At 35.0% G+C, this 16,369-nt stretch overlaps 1 protein-coding gene across 1 annotated transcript in view; it reads left to right on the top strand.

The window, feature by feature from the left end:
- GUCY1A2 (guanylate cyclase 1 soluble subunit alpha 2) overlaps window positions 1-16,369 on the top strand; it is a gene marked incomplete at both ends in the record, with an annotated part of 393,777 nt that overhangs the window by 35,883 nt on the left and 341,525 nt on the right. The window contains one exon of the mRNA XM_079709222.1: window positions 5,411-5,532. Coding sequence (XP_079565348.1) covers window positions 5,411-5,532 — 122 coding nt within the window. The remainder of the gene's footprint in view (window positions 1-5,410; window positions 5,533-16,369) is intronic.

Genomic DNA, 16,369 nt, shown 5'->3' with positions numbered 1-16,369 from the left:
GTGGGAAAGAGGTGCTTTTCCTAATCGCTGAAATTGGGCTTTGCCTAAAGCTTGTCTTGAAATAATTCAGCTTTTAGGTGTCTTGGGTTGGATGATGAATCAGAATGGGTAACAGAGAGTAGGAGCTAGCCTTTTTCTTTTTAATTTCATAATTCAGCTTCCAACTGCTAACCTTCCCATCTTCCCTTTCCTCTGTTTTGATACTCTGCCTTAGGATTTGCATTATTTATCAGAGCTCCAGGATTGTATAGTCTTGCTCCTTAATTAATTTTTATACCAGTAGCCCATAGAAACTCTCTGAGGCTTTTTTTAGTCTCCAAGACTTGACTTGAATGAAGTGAGCAGCTGTTCAAAGGATGAGACAGATGGAGGATTGGGAGGGAGTAGCCAATGGAGCCTCTTGTTAGGAAGTAAGATAGCCTCTCTGTACTTCAGCAACTTTATCTTTAAACACTTATTCTGTTCCTTAACTTATCCATTCACTTGTTCATTTATTTATTCATAGAGATCATTCAAGCTGGGAAAATAAGTGCTTAAATAATTTATTCATGTGGTATGATAAATCTTCATCTCTTCATCTCCACTGTCACCATGGTCTCTCAGATAGAGATTCCAATCTAGTTTTCTGGCTTCTACTCCTGTAGTTCCTGATCATGTGTGTCTGGGTGGGGCTCAAGAATTGGCATTTCTAAGGAGTTCCCAGATACTGCTGATTCTACTGGTCCAGGGATCATGCTTTGAAGTCCCTGTTTAAAACCATATAATAACTTACTGTGATAGAATAAAATCTGAGCTATTCCTGTGATCTGGCCTCTGCTTACCTCTCTGATTTCATCCTATTCCACTCCTCACTTTTCACTCCACTCCAGCCTTCTGTTGTTTTCTCAACCATACCAAAGCTTGCTTAGCCTCAAGGCTTTTGCACATACTATTTCATATACCTGGAATTCTCTGTCCCCAGATGTTTGCATGGATTATTCTTTTATACAGTTAAGTCTTTGTTTAAATGTCATATCCTCAGGAAGGTATGACACCCACCTAAAGTAACCCTCAATCCCCTACCTCAATCTCCAACCGCAGTGATTTTCTACTACATTAGTCTCTATTATCTCTCTTCATAGTACTTATCATTAGCTTATATTATCTTGTTTATTTTCTTATTTGGTTATTTATCTTATTTACTCTTATATTATTGTGTCTTTGTAAATGCTTGGTACATAGGAAGAACTAACAGGTTTTTGGGGGGGAGTGTGAATAAATGAATACATTGTGCCCAGAGGTATGTACACAGAGGTATGTATATAGTGGATAAAAGAGTAAATTATGCTTTGGAAGGGGGTGTAAAATGAGTAATCCCTAGGGTCCATTATAGTTCTAAAATCTATAGCTCTAGTATCCAAAATCCTTCTTTTTATGGCATAAATTATACTCATTTATTTGCATAGTTTTCCATTTATGCTTAATGTTCTGCTACAGTGTGTCAGATTGACTTTGTGGTAGATTTTGATTGCTGTGTAAACTCTGCATATGCAGTCTTCTTCCCTCAATCTAAAATGAGAAAAGAGGGCCCTGACTGTTCATCTTTATGTTAGCCTTTCTTTAACTGAAGCTTCTAGGGAAGGGACTAGCTTTTGGGGCAGTGTGGGGTGGGAAGAATAGTGAGAAGCAAAAGTGGTAAGTAGGAGACAGGCAGTGTTTACCTTAGGAATCAAAAGGAACTCAGGATTGAGGAAAATCTGGTTTATGGTGACAATTTTTTCTGATGTCATTCTTGTCATTATCTTGTGCCCTTCTCTCTGTGCAGCTTTCTTGTGTAGTACAGAGCAAGGGACTGCGAAAATGTGCCTTGGAAGTAGACATACCAGATTTACTAGATTTAAAGTCAGGTTGTGCCTTTGAATGATCATGGGCAGATTACTTAACCTTCCTGAGTCTCAGTTTTCTCATTCTTAAACATGGGAATAATAGCATGGTAGGGGTGATGTTTAAATGAAATATTAATGATAATAATGTGGTAAGTCATATAATCAGCTTGGTATACATAGGTAATCAGTATGTTTGTTGAATTATAATTATCACTATTGTATCTGACTCTTTTGCACCTTAATTTTTGTTGATTGTCTTTCCCTTTATCCTCTTGCTGTATCCTTTACCTGTCCTCCTTGAGCCTTTAAAACTCCGCAATTGGGCTTCCCTGGTGGTGCAGTGGTTGAGAGTCCACCTGCCGATGCAGGGGACACGGGTTCGTGCCCCGGTCCGGGCAGATCCCACATGCCGCGGAGCGGCTGGGCCTGTGAGCCATGGCCGCTGAGCCTGCACGTCCGGAGCCTGTGCTCCACAACGGGAGAGGCCACAACAGTGAGAGGCCCGCGTACTGCAAAAAAATACAAACAAACAAACAAACAAAAAATCTCTGCAATCATTTGTTTAGCATCAGGAGTTAAATATGCCCAGTTCATGTCCCAGCTACAGCTTTCTTCTTACAGAGAATTTGGATTTTTTTAAATCTACATTTCTTCCTCCAGAGTGCCTAATCTAACTGCTCTCACTCATGTTTATACTACACCACTCCTACTGGTCTTTAGCTCACAAAAACGGATTGCTATGGTAGGGAAGAGAAAGCAGAGATTTCTTTAAAACTATGATTAGAAAATAACATGATCATCTTTCTGAGATGTAATTTTAATTCATTATATATTTTGAACATCAAAGTATAGAAAAATATGTATTCAGTATCATGCCATTCATTTTATAATTTTTGCCAGAATGAGCATCGTTGTGCTAATATCACAGGTAAGACTGCTGGCAACCTCATATTGGTCTGGGACACCATTTCCTGTAATCATCTAAAGGTATATTATTACTCCATTTATCACTGTGAGCTCTATGTTTGTTTTATACAGCCAACCTCTGTTCTCTTTTTATTTTGACAGTTGAATAAGGATTAAGCTAGAATAATTTCAATAGAACATTAGAAGTGAAATTAAGAGTGGGTTAACCCTGCTTATTCTGGGAAACAAGCTTCAGTGATATTACTTATGCTGTCATGGTCAGATTTTGTGGCTGTAAATTATTTTATCTAAAAAGTGATGTAGCTTTTTTCAGATATATTTACATATAATATCTATCTTACTGAATAAAAACAAGTTAGATAAAATCTAATATCTATTGATTGCTCTCTGTTTTTGAGGTAATATACTGGGCACTTCATATCTGTTATTTAATACTAACAATCTATTTCATAGGATCACTGTATTAAGTTCATTTTTACAGATGAGGAGATTGAGCCTGTGAGAAAAAATATTTTGTTTAAGGTCACTCTAATTAAAATGGTGGAGCTTGATTTAAAAATAAACCTGTATTTGTCTGTGTTTAATGACTGTGCTCCCCATTCCACCTTTTATTGAGTGATTCCTGAATTCTAGAAACTGTAGTAAGCATTTTGCTTAACTGGTTTATTGGAGTCTAATCTTACAAACATGAAACCCTTTTACTTTTTTCTCCCCAGTCATTTCAAACATGCTATGATGAGCCCTCTTTAATACTAGGTTGGGCAGATTGCACTGTATTCCAAGTACTTTCAGGGAGTATAAAGTCCACTCCAGACCAATTCAAATCTTCAATCTCATATCCAATCTTATTCTCTGTCCCTCTCTGCCTGGGTTACACCTTGTCCTGAGGAACTTGGAATGCAATGTAGAGGTGATATCATGTATTATTGACCCCTCTGGTTTAGGCCAATCCTTTCTGGTTCCTTTCTCTTCTGATGTGTTATATCAGGCATGGATAAAATGGGAGATAGTAGAAGCATCATTTACTTCACTGGTGGTTGTAATAATCTTCTCTTTGCTGTGATGCCCTCAGCAAGGTGCATGTACAGGCTCTGCCTTTACTGCTTCAGATGCCTCAGCTCCTGGCTCTGTGGATTTCACTCCACAGTCTTGCTAGTGTAATCCCTGCCTCTGGCTGCAGCCTCTAGATTGGGAAAGCAATAGGATGGGACACCCCCAGCTCACCTTTCTTTAGTGATATCTCCATATCACTAAATATGAATTTTCCCATGGGAAACCCATAGTTTTTGCCTTGCCAAATGGTAGGATTGTAGGTCAGTTCCAATTTGGCTCTATTTATTTTCCCGGTTAATAACACTCCCTGGAATCTTCTTCCATTCAGTCAGGTATAGAGGGATGATCAGGAATTCCACCACCTCAGCAGATATTCACGGAGGAATGAGATACCTAAACCTCAGTCTCTATCAGAGTAGATCCCTCTTTCACCAACTGGACCTCTGTAGAGAATATTCCCCTTCTCTCTTTTACTTGTGTTTGTGTGTGTGTGTGGGTGGGGGGAGATAACAACAGTATTCTCCTCCTAGGCCAATAACTCATTCTTCTGATTATTTTCTTTCAAATTTTTCCTATTCCTTGGCTTATGTATGCTGGTGGTGAGGTGACAGTGGCAGTGACTATTTAGTCACTTCTTAAGTTCTGAAGGCGATGTCTGGTCTTCTTGGCTACTCTTTTGAAACATGGGAGCGTTTGACCCTTATTTTCTGCAGCTTTGGTGCATTAGCTCTAATTCAGAGGAAACTGGAAAAGTTTCAGTCAACACAGGCATTTTTTTTTTTACAGTACCCGGGCCTCTCACTGCTGTGGCCTCTCCCACTGTGGAGCACAGACTCAGCAGCCATGGCTCACGGGCCCAGCCGCTCCGCAGCATGTGGGATCTTCTTGGACTGGGGCACGAACCCGTGTCCCCTGCATCAGCAGGTGGACTCTTAACCACTGCGCCACCAGGGAAGCCCCTATCAACACAGGCATTTTATCTTTAAGTCCTCGTAAGACCTCTAGGAGGTATCTCCATTTCATGAGGGAGGAAAGTTAGACTAACAGAGATTAGATTACTTGCCCAAAGTCTCACAGATAGAAAAAGGTAAGACCATGATTCAAATTCTGTCAGACACCAAATGCTTTATTTGTTATCCATGCTAATTTCTTGACTGTAATAGAAGTTAAGATGTGTTTACTTTCAACACAGTTAGTGCCAACGCACCAAATTAGCACTGTTAATTATTCTTTTTCTAGGCAAATTCATTATAGAAACAAATTACCAGTAGTTATGAAGCACTCAAATAAAGAAACATTAACTATACAAACTGATGTATTTTCTGGTTCTCATCATTTATTTTTTTCACACATTGCTTTCTTGTTAATGATTGCTTCCAGTTCCAGGTCCACATTGCTTATTCTGATGTTAGTGATGGGTTATGCCAGAAATTATGTCTTAAAGCTTCAGTTGTTTGAAAATGTCATTTTGCTAAGAGCATAAACACATGCTTTTGTGTATGTATATGAGTGCATTTGCAATCTTTAAAAAATTTCTCCATATACTAATTTTGTTTTCTTCTTAGTTATAGGGATGTAGAAAAGAATTTCTACAATATTTCTAACAGATGCTCCTATGCAGACCATTCCAACAAAGAAGATATTGAAGATGTCTCAGGAATTCTTCAGTGTACTGCTAACGTACTCGGTATAGTAACTATATATTTATAAGGTTGAGAGAGAATGAGTAAGGGGAAGGGGGAAAAGTAAAAAAAAGAGTAAATGTTTCATTTTCTACGAAAGAGAGATTTGGAGACTATGGCGAATTGAGACCAAGACCTTGTCTTCAAGTGACTTAGTTTCAATACTTCTGATGATGTTTAAATGGAAATTACATGCATGCCATTTACTTGGAGATTGGAAAACATTACATTCCAGGCAAACTTTTCTAAATATTCATATCTGAGTATTACTAGTCTCCTGTAATCCATATTTCTCTGGCTCTTACTGTCAGTTAAAATTGGGGATCTTCCTCTTTTCTCAAAGTTCATGCTTTATTATTATTATTATTATTTATTCTACTATTTCTGGAACGCTTAGTTGGGGCTGCAGGGTGGCTCACATGTACTCATAGTGAACTCTACAAAGGCAGTGAGGTAGGTCATCTATGGAAGTCTCTGTGCCCTGTTTATAGGAGGATGTCTACCTTGAAAATACTAGTATTTCTGACAAAGGGCTGTTTTTAGATGGTCTTAACATGGTAAAGGATACTGTTATAAACTGCACTGAATCATGCAGCTATAAAGTACCATAAATGAGATGTCCTATCTTATTATCTGAAGTTCTTGGTGTGTGAGAGGTACATTGTATTATACACAAAGTAGATACCATAGCAGGAATAATTTTTGCTCTAATGTCTTACATAGTTTTTTGGGAAAGATACCTCTTTCAACTTTTTTGGAATCCTCTTTTTGCCTCAGAACTCAGACAGAAATCCATGGAGTTCTGGGGAGTGGTGGCAGGGAACAGCAAATCTTAGTGACTGACTCCATACAAAACTCAGAATCACCTCTCTCAGAATCAGATTTTGGAGACTAGGAAAAACTTCTTTCCCTTTCTTTCCCTTCAGGGTAAGTACTTTCCCTGGAGACACCTGAGTCCCTCCTACAAACAGATTCCAGGTGACCTCAATGCATGAGTTTACCAGATTTTTCTAAACATATCTGAGTCCCAGAGGCAGACCTGGCTTTAACACTCAAGCTGGGACTCCAGCTAGACATTGACTACATTTTCTTCCTAGGTAACTTTTTTAAGCATAAAATATTATAATAAGAACATGGACCTTTTGTGAGGGGAGGCATATAGATGTAAGTGGTTTGTCTAAGACAATAATGGGCAGTGAAAAGATGTACTTACCTCAATCTTCGTACAACTGCATGGTTGTCATACTACGTAAGTCAACATTATTGGAGAAGATAAGGGGTGAGAGTAAAGGCGGGGTGGGGTTGGGCATTACCCAAGAACTGTTTATAGTTTTCTGATTTTGTATTTCCCAGGACTCTCTCATAAGTTATATCTATTTCTTTTGACGCATTGTGATTTTTGAAAGGATGAGGTGAGATGATGTTCTACTAAGAGGGATGTATCAGAATCTTGGCCAAGGGATTTTTAATATATTGAAAAACTTCTCTTTAATTACTAATTTTCTAAATGATTCCCTGTCCCTCACATCTCCTTTCCTTTCCTTTCCTTATGCTGCCTACTTTGAGAATTGCTGAGTTAGAGGGAGTAAGAGGTTTACAAGATGATGAATATGTAAGAAGTACTAAAGACTTTTTCTGAACTGTGACTTGAAAATAAGTGTACACAATTCCTACAAGAAACTCTAGGTCAGACAATTTGATATAGTAAACACCAGGTGATACTGTTGGCCCAGCATAGCTTAGTTGATAGATTAAGTGAGTGAGTGAAAAGAACAGCAGGCAGTATGATACCTGATGGTATTAGGGAAAGAGTAGTTTTTAAATAAGTACTTATAATTTAGAAGGGGACTGTATAACAGGGTTTAGATTTCCATAGATATTAAATTTTTCTGGAAAACAGATATTAGGTCTAATTTTTTTCCCTGTAAGTAATGATGGGTTGTTCTCAAAATGTAAAAAGCACAATCTTGTAAATGACTGCCTCCTGTTCACAAGATCCTGGCATGTATCCAACAGGTGATTATGTGCCTAGGACGTAGCTGTTCTCTTAACTTATGTCCTATAATAATTCTTGAAATATAGACTGAGGACAAAGATGACAGCTTTACTAGTCATATTCAATGTAAGCTTTATTTTTATTTTTAACAAGTCACTGAAGTATGATTAATCTTGGTTTGTTAGATCTCATCTTTTACAAAGAATTACATTTAAAGTCTTCTGTGCAATCATTTATGCAAATGCAAAAATTGATTAACTCTGAAAAGAAAAACACGGTAAAGAAAGAGGACCTGTTCTGAGTTGGGTAGTTTAGCATGGAGAAATAGAGTTTCAACGAGTTTAAGGAAAATGTTGATGCCTGGAAGCCCTCTCTGTGGATGCCAGGGGGCAGTTTTCCAACTCTGTGATTTATATTTACCAGCTTTGGGTGGGATGTTTAGAATATTGGTGGATTGGATTTGAGGGATACATATTTCTCTTACCTTCTTAACATATTACAAGGTTATAGTAAAGACTAGAATTGTGTTTGTTCACTCATCTGAATGTTATTTATATTTCACCTATCATCAAAAAATATTTAAAGTCATAGGTCAGAAAATATGATCAGAGTAACAAATTTTTCTCCTTTCAAAATGACCATCTCTATCTACTTAGTGTAAACTCTAGGTAGTTTGATCATTTACCAGCTCTTCAGGTTGAAGTTTGAGTTAAGTGGTTGGCATGGAATAAAAAGAGAAACCTGAAGAGAAGGAGAATGCTTGTTGCAGAAGACCAGTCATGCTTCTGTCATGCATTTGTTCCATTGCCTCTTCCTTAGGACTCCCTGGAAACATGTGCACATTACAGAGTGGTTTATACCCTCTGTAGTAATGGTAAAGAACAATTTCTAGACATCAACAATTTTGTCATTGATTTTCTTTTGTTGGCTTAGAAACCAGTTGTTATATTGTCTCATTATTTACAAATTAGGGATATTAAGTACAGATTATTCCTTATTTTGGTGCTCTGGCATTCACTGTGATAATGCAGTACAGTACTCTAAGGAGGTTTTTAAACTCTGGAAAAAAGGATATACAAAGAGAGATAGTTGTGAACAATGCCCTCCCTACTGGAGGCTTTTAGTGTTAAACGGACTGCTCTATTTAGTACATCTTTTGCATACCAAAATGATCTTCTAATTTTAGTTGTTTGAAAAATGTAAGCCTTTTCCAGGCATAAGCTGCAAAGCTCATTTTTAGCTCCAATTAAGTAAAAAAATGTGTTTATAGTCTTATGAGGTACAGCATTGAGTATTTTCTTGGAAATTGTAACAGTTGATTGGTACAATGAAGCATCTATGCTAAAGCATTAAAGGCTGTATACTGTGTTTTCTGTTTAAGTGTTGCCACCTGATCCTGTATCTTGGATTTAGGTAATGTTGGGGAAAGGAAGACAGAATTGAATAGGGAGACTTAAGGGTGAAGGATGATATATTCCTTAGCTCCCTTTACGTAATACAATTTAAAATAAGTGAGGATTATGAGGATTTCAGTTTTAACAGGTTTTGATACTGTTAAAGGTGTTGTGGGTGTTTCATCAAAAGCCATAAGATATAGATGGTGTAGGATAAAGTCATTCCACAGTAGGACAGAAATCATATAGAAATGAGAGATCTAAGGTAATTAATCTACTGATGAATTAAAGCAAACAGAGGTTTACTATTTTAATAAGTGTCAGTTATTTACTAAGTATTAACAAAGTATAGTTTTATACTGCCTTTGCTAAAGTGCATTTTCTCTCAAAATAATTGGTGAAGGACATGAATTATGAAAGAATATTCATTAAAGTTTTTTTCTGTTTTAAAGGTCTTCTGTTAGAGTGGGGCTTTATTGTCTCCAAAAAGTCAACATTTAAAGTCAGTGTCAGAGTAATGTTTTCATGGGATTATTTGTTGGGAAAATGCTAGTGAGGAGAATGGAGTGGATGACCTTTGGTGCATATACCTCACAATATTTTTGTGGTAGACTCTGAAATACTGTGAAACCTGAGCTACCTATAAAGTGCCACTGATTCCAGAATCATTAGCTGGTATGGAACTTTTTGTTGCCACTTGTTTTTATATAAGCAATAGTTTATTGCTTACATGTTGACTTATATGTACTTTTCTGGTTTTATTGTGATTTTGAATGTGCACTTGACAGCCTTGTAATTGACCATAAAACTGTGAAGAGTTAGTTAGCCTTACTTTAGGGTTAAGATTACCTGAGAGTTTCCTTAGAATAACTCTAAAACGTGTAATTATTTAGTGAATTAGAATATATTTAACATATTTAGCATATTGGAGAACTAGTTGGTACAAAAACCACTTATTTTTATAGATGAATTAATATTGATGGCAATAAATAAATTCTGCCAATATAGTTCTTTTTGGGGGGAGACAAATGGTGTTTTATTTATTTTCTTATTGAAGTATAGTTGAGTTACAATGTTGTGTTAATTACTGCTGTACAGCAAAGTGATTCAGTTATAAATATACATATATTCTTTTTTTAATATTCTTTTCCATTGTGGTTTATCATAGGATATTGAACATAGTTCAGTATAGTTCTTATTACTGTAACTTGGTAACGGATCAGTTTTCTCTTTCATTAAAAGTAAATTAAATGTAAATAAAAAGTAAATAATGTCAGTATTTTAATGAGATGAATTGGAGTTAGGGTGACTGGAAGGGAACTGATTTATTAACTGATTTAATAATGATATTATAATGTAGTAATTTAGAGCAAAAACTAGAACCAGATTACTTAGTTATGAAAACATACTTACTCGCTGTATGAACTGGAATAAGTTACTTAATCTTTCCATACTAGATATTTCTCATTTGTAGAATGGGGATAATATAATTACATACCTTCTAGAGTGGTTAGGAAGATTAAATAAGTTAATTTATATAAAGTACTTACAGCAGCCTGATAAATAACAAATGCTGAAGTGTTTGCTCGTATTATTGAATATTCACAAAATAATGTTAGTATCAGAACTGGGAGGTCAATATTCTCCCTTTTATAGATGAGGTAACATATTTTGAGACATTAACTTGTTAAGTTCCTTTGTCAGTGCTGACAAGCCACAAAAGCAGGATTTAAACCCAGGTCAGTCTGATTCCAAACCTTTCCCTGCTTCGTGATGCCTTCAAGGGTCATTGGACTAAGATTGACTTTACATCACACCTCCAATGCTAATTACACAAGTCTTTATAGTTCTCTGAATTATGAAAGTTGTCATTGTATTGCATTTTACTTAGTTCATTACTACTTGAAAGTGTACTAGGGCTACTTGCTTGCATAAGGATAGTATCAAAAAAGTTTGGTTATTTATCACTGGTATTAAGGAGAATGCAGTTTCCTTGTAATTTGAATCATTTACAGGTTAGATTTTTTTTTTCAGATTTCAGGTGTTGACAGTCCAAATAAAGGGTGACAGTGTTTGGCTCATGACACAAACATGGTTTCATAGTTATGCTGTAGTAAACCCTATGCCAGTTCTGTTGGCCACAAGATTTCAAGCTGATTTGGTGGCTTAATTTAATACTTTAGATGTCATTGACCTAGCACAAACCTTGCAAAAGGCTGTATTTACAATGCCATTGATTTTTTTTTAATGGTTAAGCTTAGGAATATTGTCAGAGTATCTCATTTAGGAATTTAATAATTTAGGCATTATTAAATTTAGAAATTTAATAATTATAAAATTATTAAAATTATTAAACTTAGGGATTTAATAATTCCTAAATTATTAAATTTAGGAATTTAATAATTCCTAGTAGAGAATTGAGTAGTTATTCTATGTAAATTAAAAATAACTTCTGTAGTTTGCTCTCTGCTTGAATACTTTTTTCTGAAATGATTAGATGTAGTAGGTAGGCCTGAAAAAGAATGAGACCATTGAGTGTCTCACTGCCTCCAATATGTGTAAAATTATAAAACATTTAAATAAAAACTGATCCTTAAATTATGCAGACCAGCTTAAAAGATACAAGTATATTGAGAAGAAATATATAGGGCTTTCTTTACTCCCCTAGATATTTTTTTCTCTTGGGAGCATTTTCTTCTGAATCTTATGACAACCCTTTTCCCATTTATCCTGCTAAATTTGTCCACACTAAGCTTCTCTTCTTTACTGATAAAACATGACAGTCATTTTTCTTTCTTATTTTTTTGATCTTCTTTGTTTATATCTAATGTGTTATTGCCCTATCACAAGCAGCTTTCTGTCCTGGACCTCTTCTTTATGTGGGAGAGCAACCTCTCACATCCTAAATTATTCAGACTGCCTGTTGTTCTCTTTTCTGAATTTTTTAGTAGGTAGGCTTTTACTTTTCTTTTCCCTTTAAGTTTTAAAAAAATAAACTTTTAATTTTAGTATAGTTTCAGATTTACGGAAAACGTGTGAAGATAGTATAGAAGGTTCTCATACATTCCACACCTATTTCCCCTATTATTGACAGCTTACATTAATATGGTACTTTAGTCCCAATTAATGAACCAGTATTGATACATTATTATTAACTAAATTTCAAGCTTTATTTAGATATCTTTAGTTGTTACCTGTCCTTTTTCTGTTCCAGCATCCCACTCAGGATATATTACATTTAGTTGTTAGGTCTCCTTAGACTCCTCTTGGCTGTGACAGTTTTTCAGTCTTTCCTTGTATTTGATGACCTTGATGATTTTGAAGAGTACTAGTCAGTTTGCTTTCAGTTGTCTGCTGTGTACTTTGACATATGCCCATCATTACTGTGTGTGTGTTTTGAGCACTTCCCTACTATCTTGTATTATAAGATGCTCCAGACTCATCTTGTATATTTTCTGCCTCAGTCATTTCTCAAAATCATTTCCTAAAGGAGTCTCAAAGGAGTCCTGATTCCTTTTGTTGGAGAATGGTGTTGGAAACCAAAATCTGGGTACTCGGTGTTGCCATTGGGGTGTTGCTGTTTCTAGGCTCTCTCAGTTGACAGAGCAAGGAAATATATATGTGTCTATTAACTGCTATATATATATATATATGCCTGTCTATAAATATTTCTGTATTTCTGTATTATGCTAAATATGAGTTCATACTGATGTCTTCAACTCTAACCCATTATCATATGGATCATTCTAACCTTTCTCCCTTGCTTACTGTAACCTCCTACTCCAGCAGTGAGAAACTTTGTTCTGTTTAGCCATTGATCTACATAATTGTTCAATTGCAGTGTAGGAGTATAGTTGTTTCAGAATTGTTATTACATGCTCCTATGGGAAATGATTTTTATCAACTAGAGTACAGTGTTTATGTGCAATTTCAGAGTATGGATTTACGTATGAAGTTTTACAGACTCCACTCATTTCCAAGGTTATTTAAGTCAACTCCTTTCTACTCTACTACCTTCAGTGAAGTTTTTTTTTTGCACTTGTAATACATTTTGTAATACAGTTATATTCTTTGTGTGACTTGATAGCTAATTCCTTTTTTCATTCCATTCTGGGATCTTACATTCCATTTCTGGGATATACATATGTATATATATATAAATATATTTATATACAAATATATATAAAATTTTTTTCTATATATATATATTTAAAATTTGCATACTATAAAGTTCACTTTTTGCGCTGTATAATTCTATGAGTTTGATAAATGCATAGTGTCATGTATTCACCATTGTAATATCATATGAAATATTTTACTGCCTTAAAATCCCTCTGTACTTCACGTTTTTAACCCTACCTCTTTCCCCCCAACAAATCCCTAGAAAATACTAATCTGTTTGCCACTCTATAGCTTTGCCTTTTCCAGAATGTTATATAAATGGAATTATAATAGCATGTAGTTTTTTCACATTTTTTCTATTTTTTTTGGTTTGTTTTTTTGCTTAGCAGTGTACATTTAGGTTTAATACATATCTTTGTGTGGTTTGATAGCTCATTCATTTTTTCTCTCTGAATAGTATTCCATCATAATAATATACTACAGTTTGCTTATCCATTGACCTATTGAAAGACAGCTGGTTGCTTCTGTTTTTGGTGATTATGGATAAAACTGCTATAAACATACACCTGCAGGTTTTTATGTAGACATGTTTTTGAATCAGTTAGGTAAGCACCTAGGAGTGTGATTGCTGCACTTTGTTTAGCTTTGTAAGAAACTACCAAAGTGTCTTCCAAAATGGCTGTTATCACTTATTCCTCATTCTCTCCAGAAACTGGTTTGTCAGATTGTTTTGATTTTAGTCATTCTAATAGATGTGCCTTTTCCCTTGAAGTTTTAATAAACAAAAACAGCACCTGCTATCTCCTTATAATTTCAACATATACAAACTATAGTTAAGAATTTTGTTTTTCTGTTTTGTCATTATGAGTGCTTTTCCAAGATTTTATGACTGATTTAGAAACTGTTTAAAAAATTATTTCTGATATGATTAAAAATCATACCAGAAATTATCCATGGTGCTAACAGGCAGAATATTCCTCTTTGATTTGGTAAAAATAACCCCCTGGAATGGACTCAGCCACTGTTATATAGTGGAAAATGAAATATTTTATGTATTTAGGTGTAACTTCTAAGTGATATGACTTATCCTATTTATTGAAGATGTTCAAAATATCAGTCTTTGTTAATATGCTTATGCTCCCCTCATCTTCAGATTAATGTAGTTTGAATTCCTTTCAACACTATCAATAGCCAGTGAGTCAAACTCGCTTAACAAAACCTTCTTTTACTCAGTTCATTTTCATAAGCAGGTTTGTAAGCCTGTTAAACAATCTCCCATTGCTCTTTTCTCAGGAAACAGTATAATTTCCAATTAATATCTGCAAAATTCCTAACATGGAAAAATTACCTGTGACTTAGAAGAAATGAAAGCACAGTTAGGTCAGCCTTTTTACATAGGCTTGTGAGGAAGGCAGGAAGACTATGAGGCTGTGATGTAAGAGTCTGCTGCAATACTTATTGACCTCTCTGCTGCTTCTATTACAAAAGAATAATTTTTGGTTTTTCTCTCAGTTAGTAAGAAGTTTATTCTTTCCTTACTATGTGAGAAAGATGATTGTGGGCCCATACCACTTCCTATGTGAAACTCATAGGTCATTTTTTTTTAACCATCTCTTGGAACAAATTCATAGTGATTTGGCAGATTTACTTTTTAAATTTAAATACCATATGTTTGTGTTCACTCCTTTTGAATCTTTTAGCTCAAATGAACACACCACCTTCTCTCCTCCCCTCTCTTTTCCCTTTTTATTTTATGCATACCACCTTCTCTCCTCCCCTCTCTTTTCCCTTTTTATTTTATGCCTTTTATTCATTAAATTAATTATTTTTATCTTAGGTCTACTTTTTCTTTGTTTTTTGGTCCTTTATATTCTCTGATTTTATTGCTCTTTGCTACAAATCTCTAACTTTGACTGGGCTATAAATTTTAATAACTAGTTAATTATCTTGAAAATTAATGAAAATTTTAAGTAAGATTAGAGTTAAATACAAATATCCTAGGTTCTATTGTAGATGAGTTTTCATTCTTATTAACCTTGAGTTTAGATGTTCAGTCAATTTTAAGTGTTTTGACAGCATTTCTATCACCATTTATTTAAATTAATTTGATGAACAGAACTTTATGAGTCAGAATAAAGATGTTACTCAAATTAAGGCTTGTTATATGATGTATTCCCTTTATTATCTCACAGTCAGTCTATTTTCAAAATCAAAAATATGAATCTTTGTATTTGTTTTTTATGAGCCTGTTCTGTTAAAGATTCTCATATGTTTTATTTTCTATTTGGGGAGCTATGATTATGTATTGTGGATGATTTTTATAGGTGTTTTGGAGTTCTCTTTCCCTATTTCTGTAACCCATAATGATAGGTAGTTAAAGTGAGATAAGATATTCATTTCAAATGTAGTATGATTGAGCCCAAACTTCCAATTCCTGACCTATCCTGCTTTTCAAACAAGTCTGATCTTAACTTTACAATAAGAAATGGTAATTTTCCTTTGTGAAGAAAGGAGATGTAGATTTGGAAATATTAGTCAGAATTTTTCCCTGTGATACATGTGAATTTTATTGTAGCATTTGTGGGCAGCTTCTATATTCTTATTTCCCATTGTTGTGGTCCAAACTTGGTTGGAGTAGATTGTTGGGAGATAGAGAATGGTTGGAGATATGAAGGATTGAGCTTCACTTCCCATGTAGAAAAGAGGAGTCAGAAGAACCAGCTGTGAGTCCCCACAGAAGAGATGAATCATTGATGGTATGAGATAGAATGTTATTTGATGTAAGGGAAGTGTTGTTGATAGATGTGTAAAGAAACCAGTGGAGCACATATAGCATCCAGTTGAAGAAAAAAACACGTGTGATATTCATAAGCAAGGATGCTGAAATAATTCCTGACTCATACATACTGGTCAGGATTGAACATTTTCCAGAGCTAGATGAGGAAAAAAGGAGGAAAATCCAACTCTGAATATATGTATATTTATTTTAACATTTATGAATTTATGCTTTTGCCCTTCCTAGAGAGATATTTTTTGCATTATTGCTTTGAATTCTAATCCCAGAAGTAATTGTCTCTACTCCAGACTCTAGAAGAGTAGATTCCACTAGTGATTGTACAGTAGAATCATCTGGAGAAATTTTAAAAAAAAGTATTGTAGGCACTATATCCAAATATTCTGATTTATCTTATCTAGAATGGGAACTGAAAAGTTGTATTTTAAAGATAATTTCCCCAGGGGGAATGACCGAGATCCTGAGCTCTCCTCCTTCCATGGGCACACCAAAATTACAACCATTTAATGAGCACTATTGATAAGAAAAACCAGAAG

The sequence above is a fragment of the Hyperoodon ampullatus genome (genome assembly GCF_949752795.1).
Source record: "Hyperoodon ampullatus genome assembly, chromosome: 7".
Taxonomy (NCBI): Eukaryota; Metazoa; Chordata; class Mammalia; order Artiodactyla; family Ziphiidae; genus Hyperoodon; species Hyperoodon ampullatus.
This window is presented reverse-complemented; position numbering and strand designations above follow the sequence as displayed.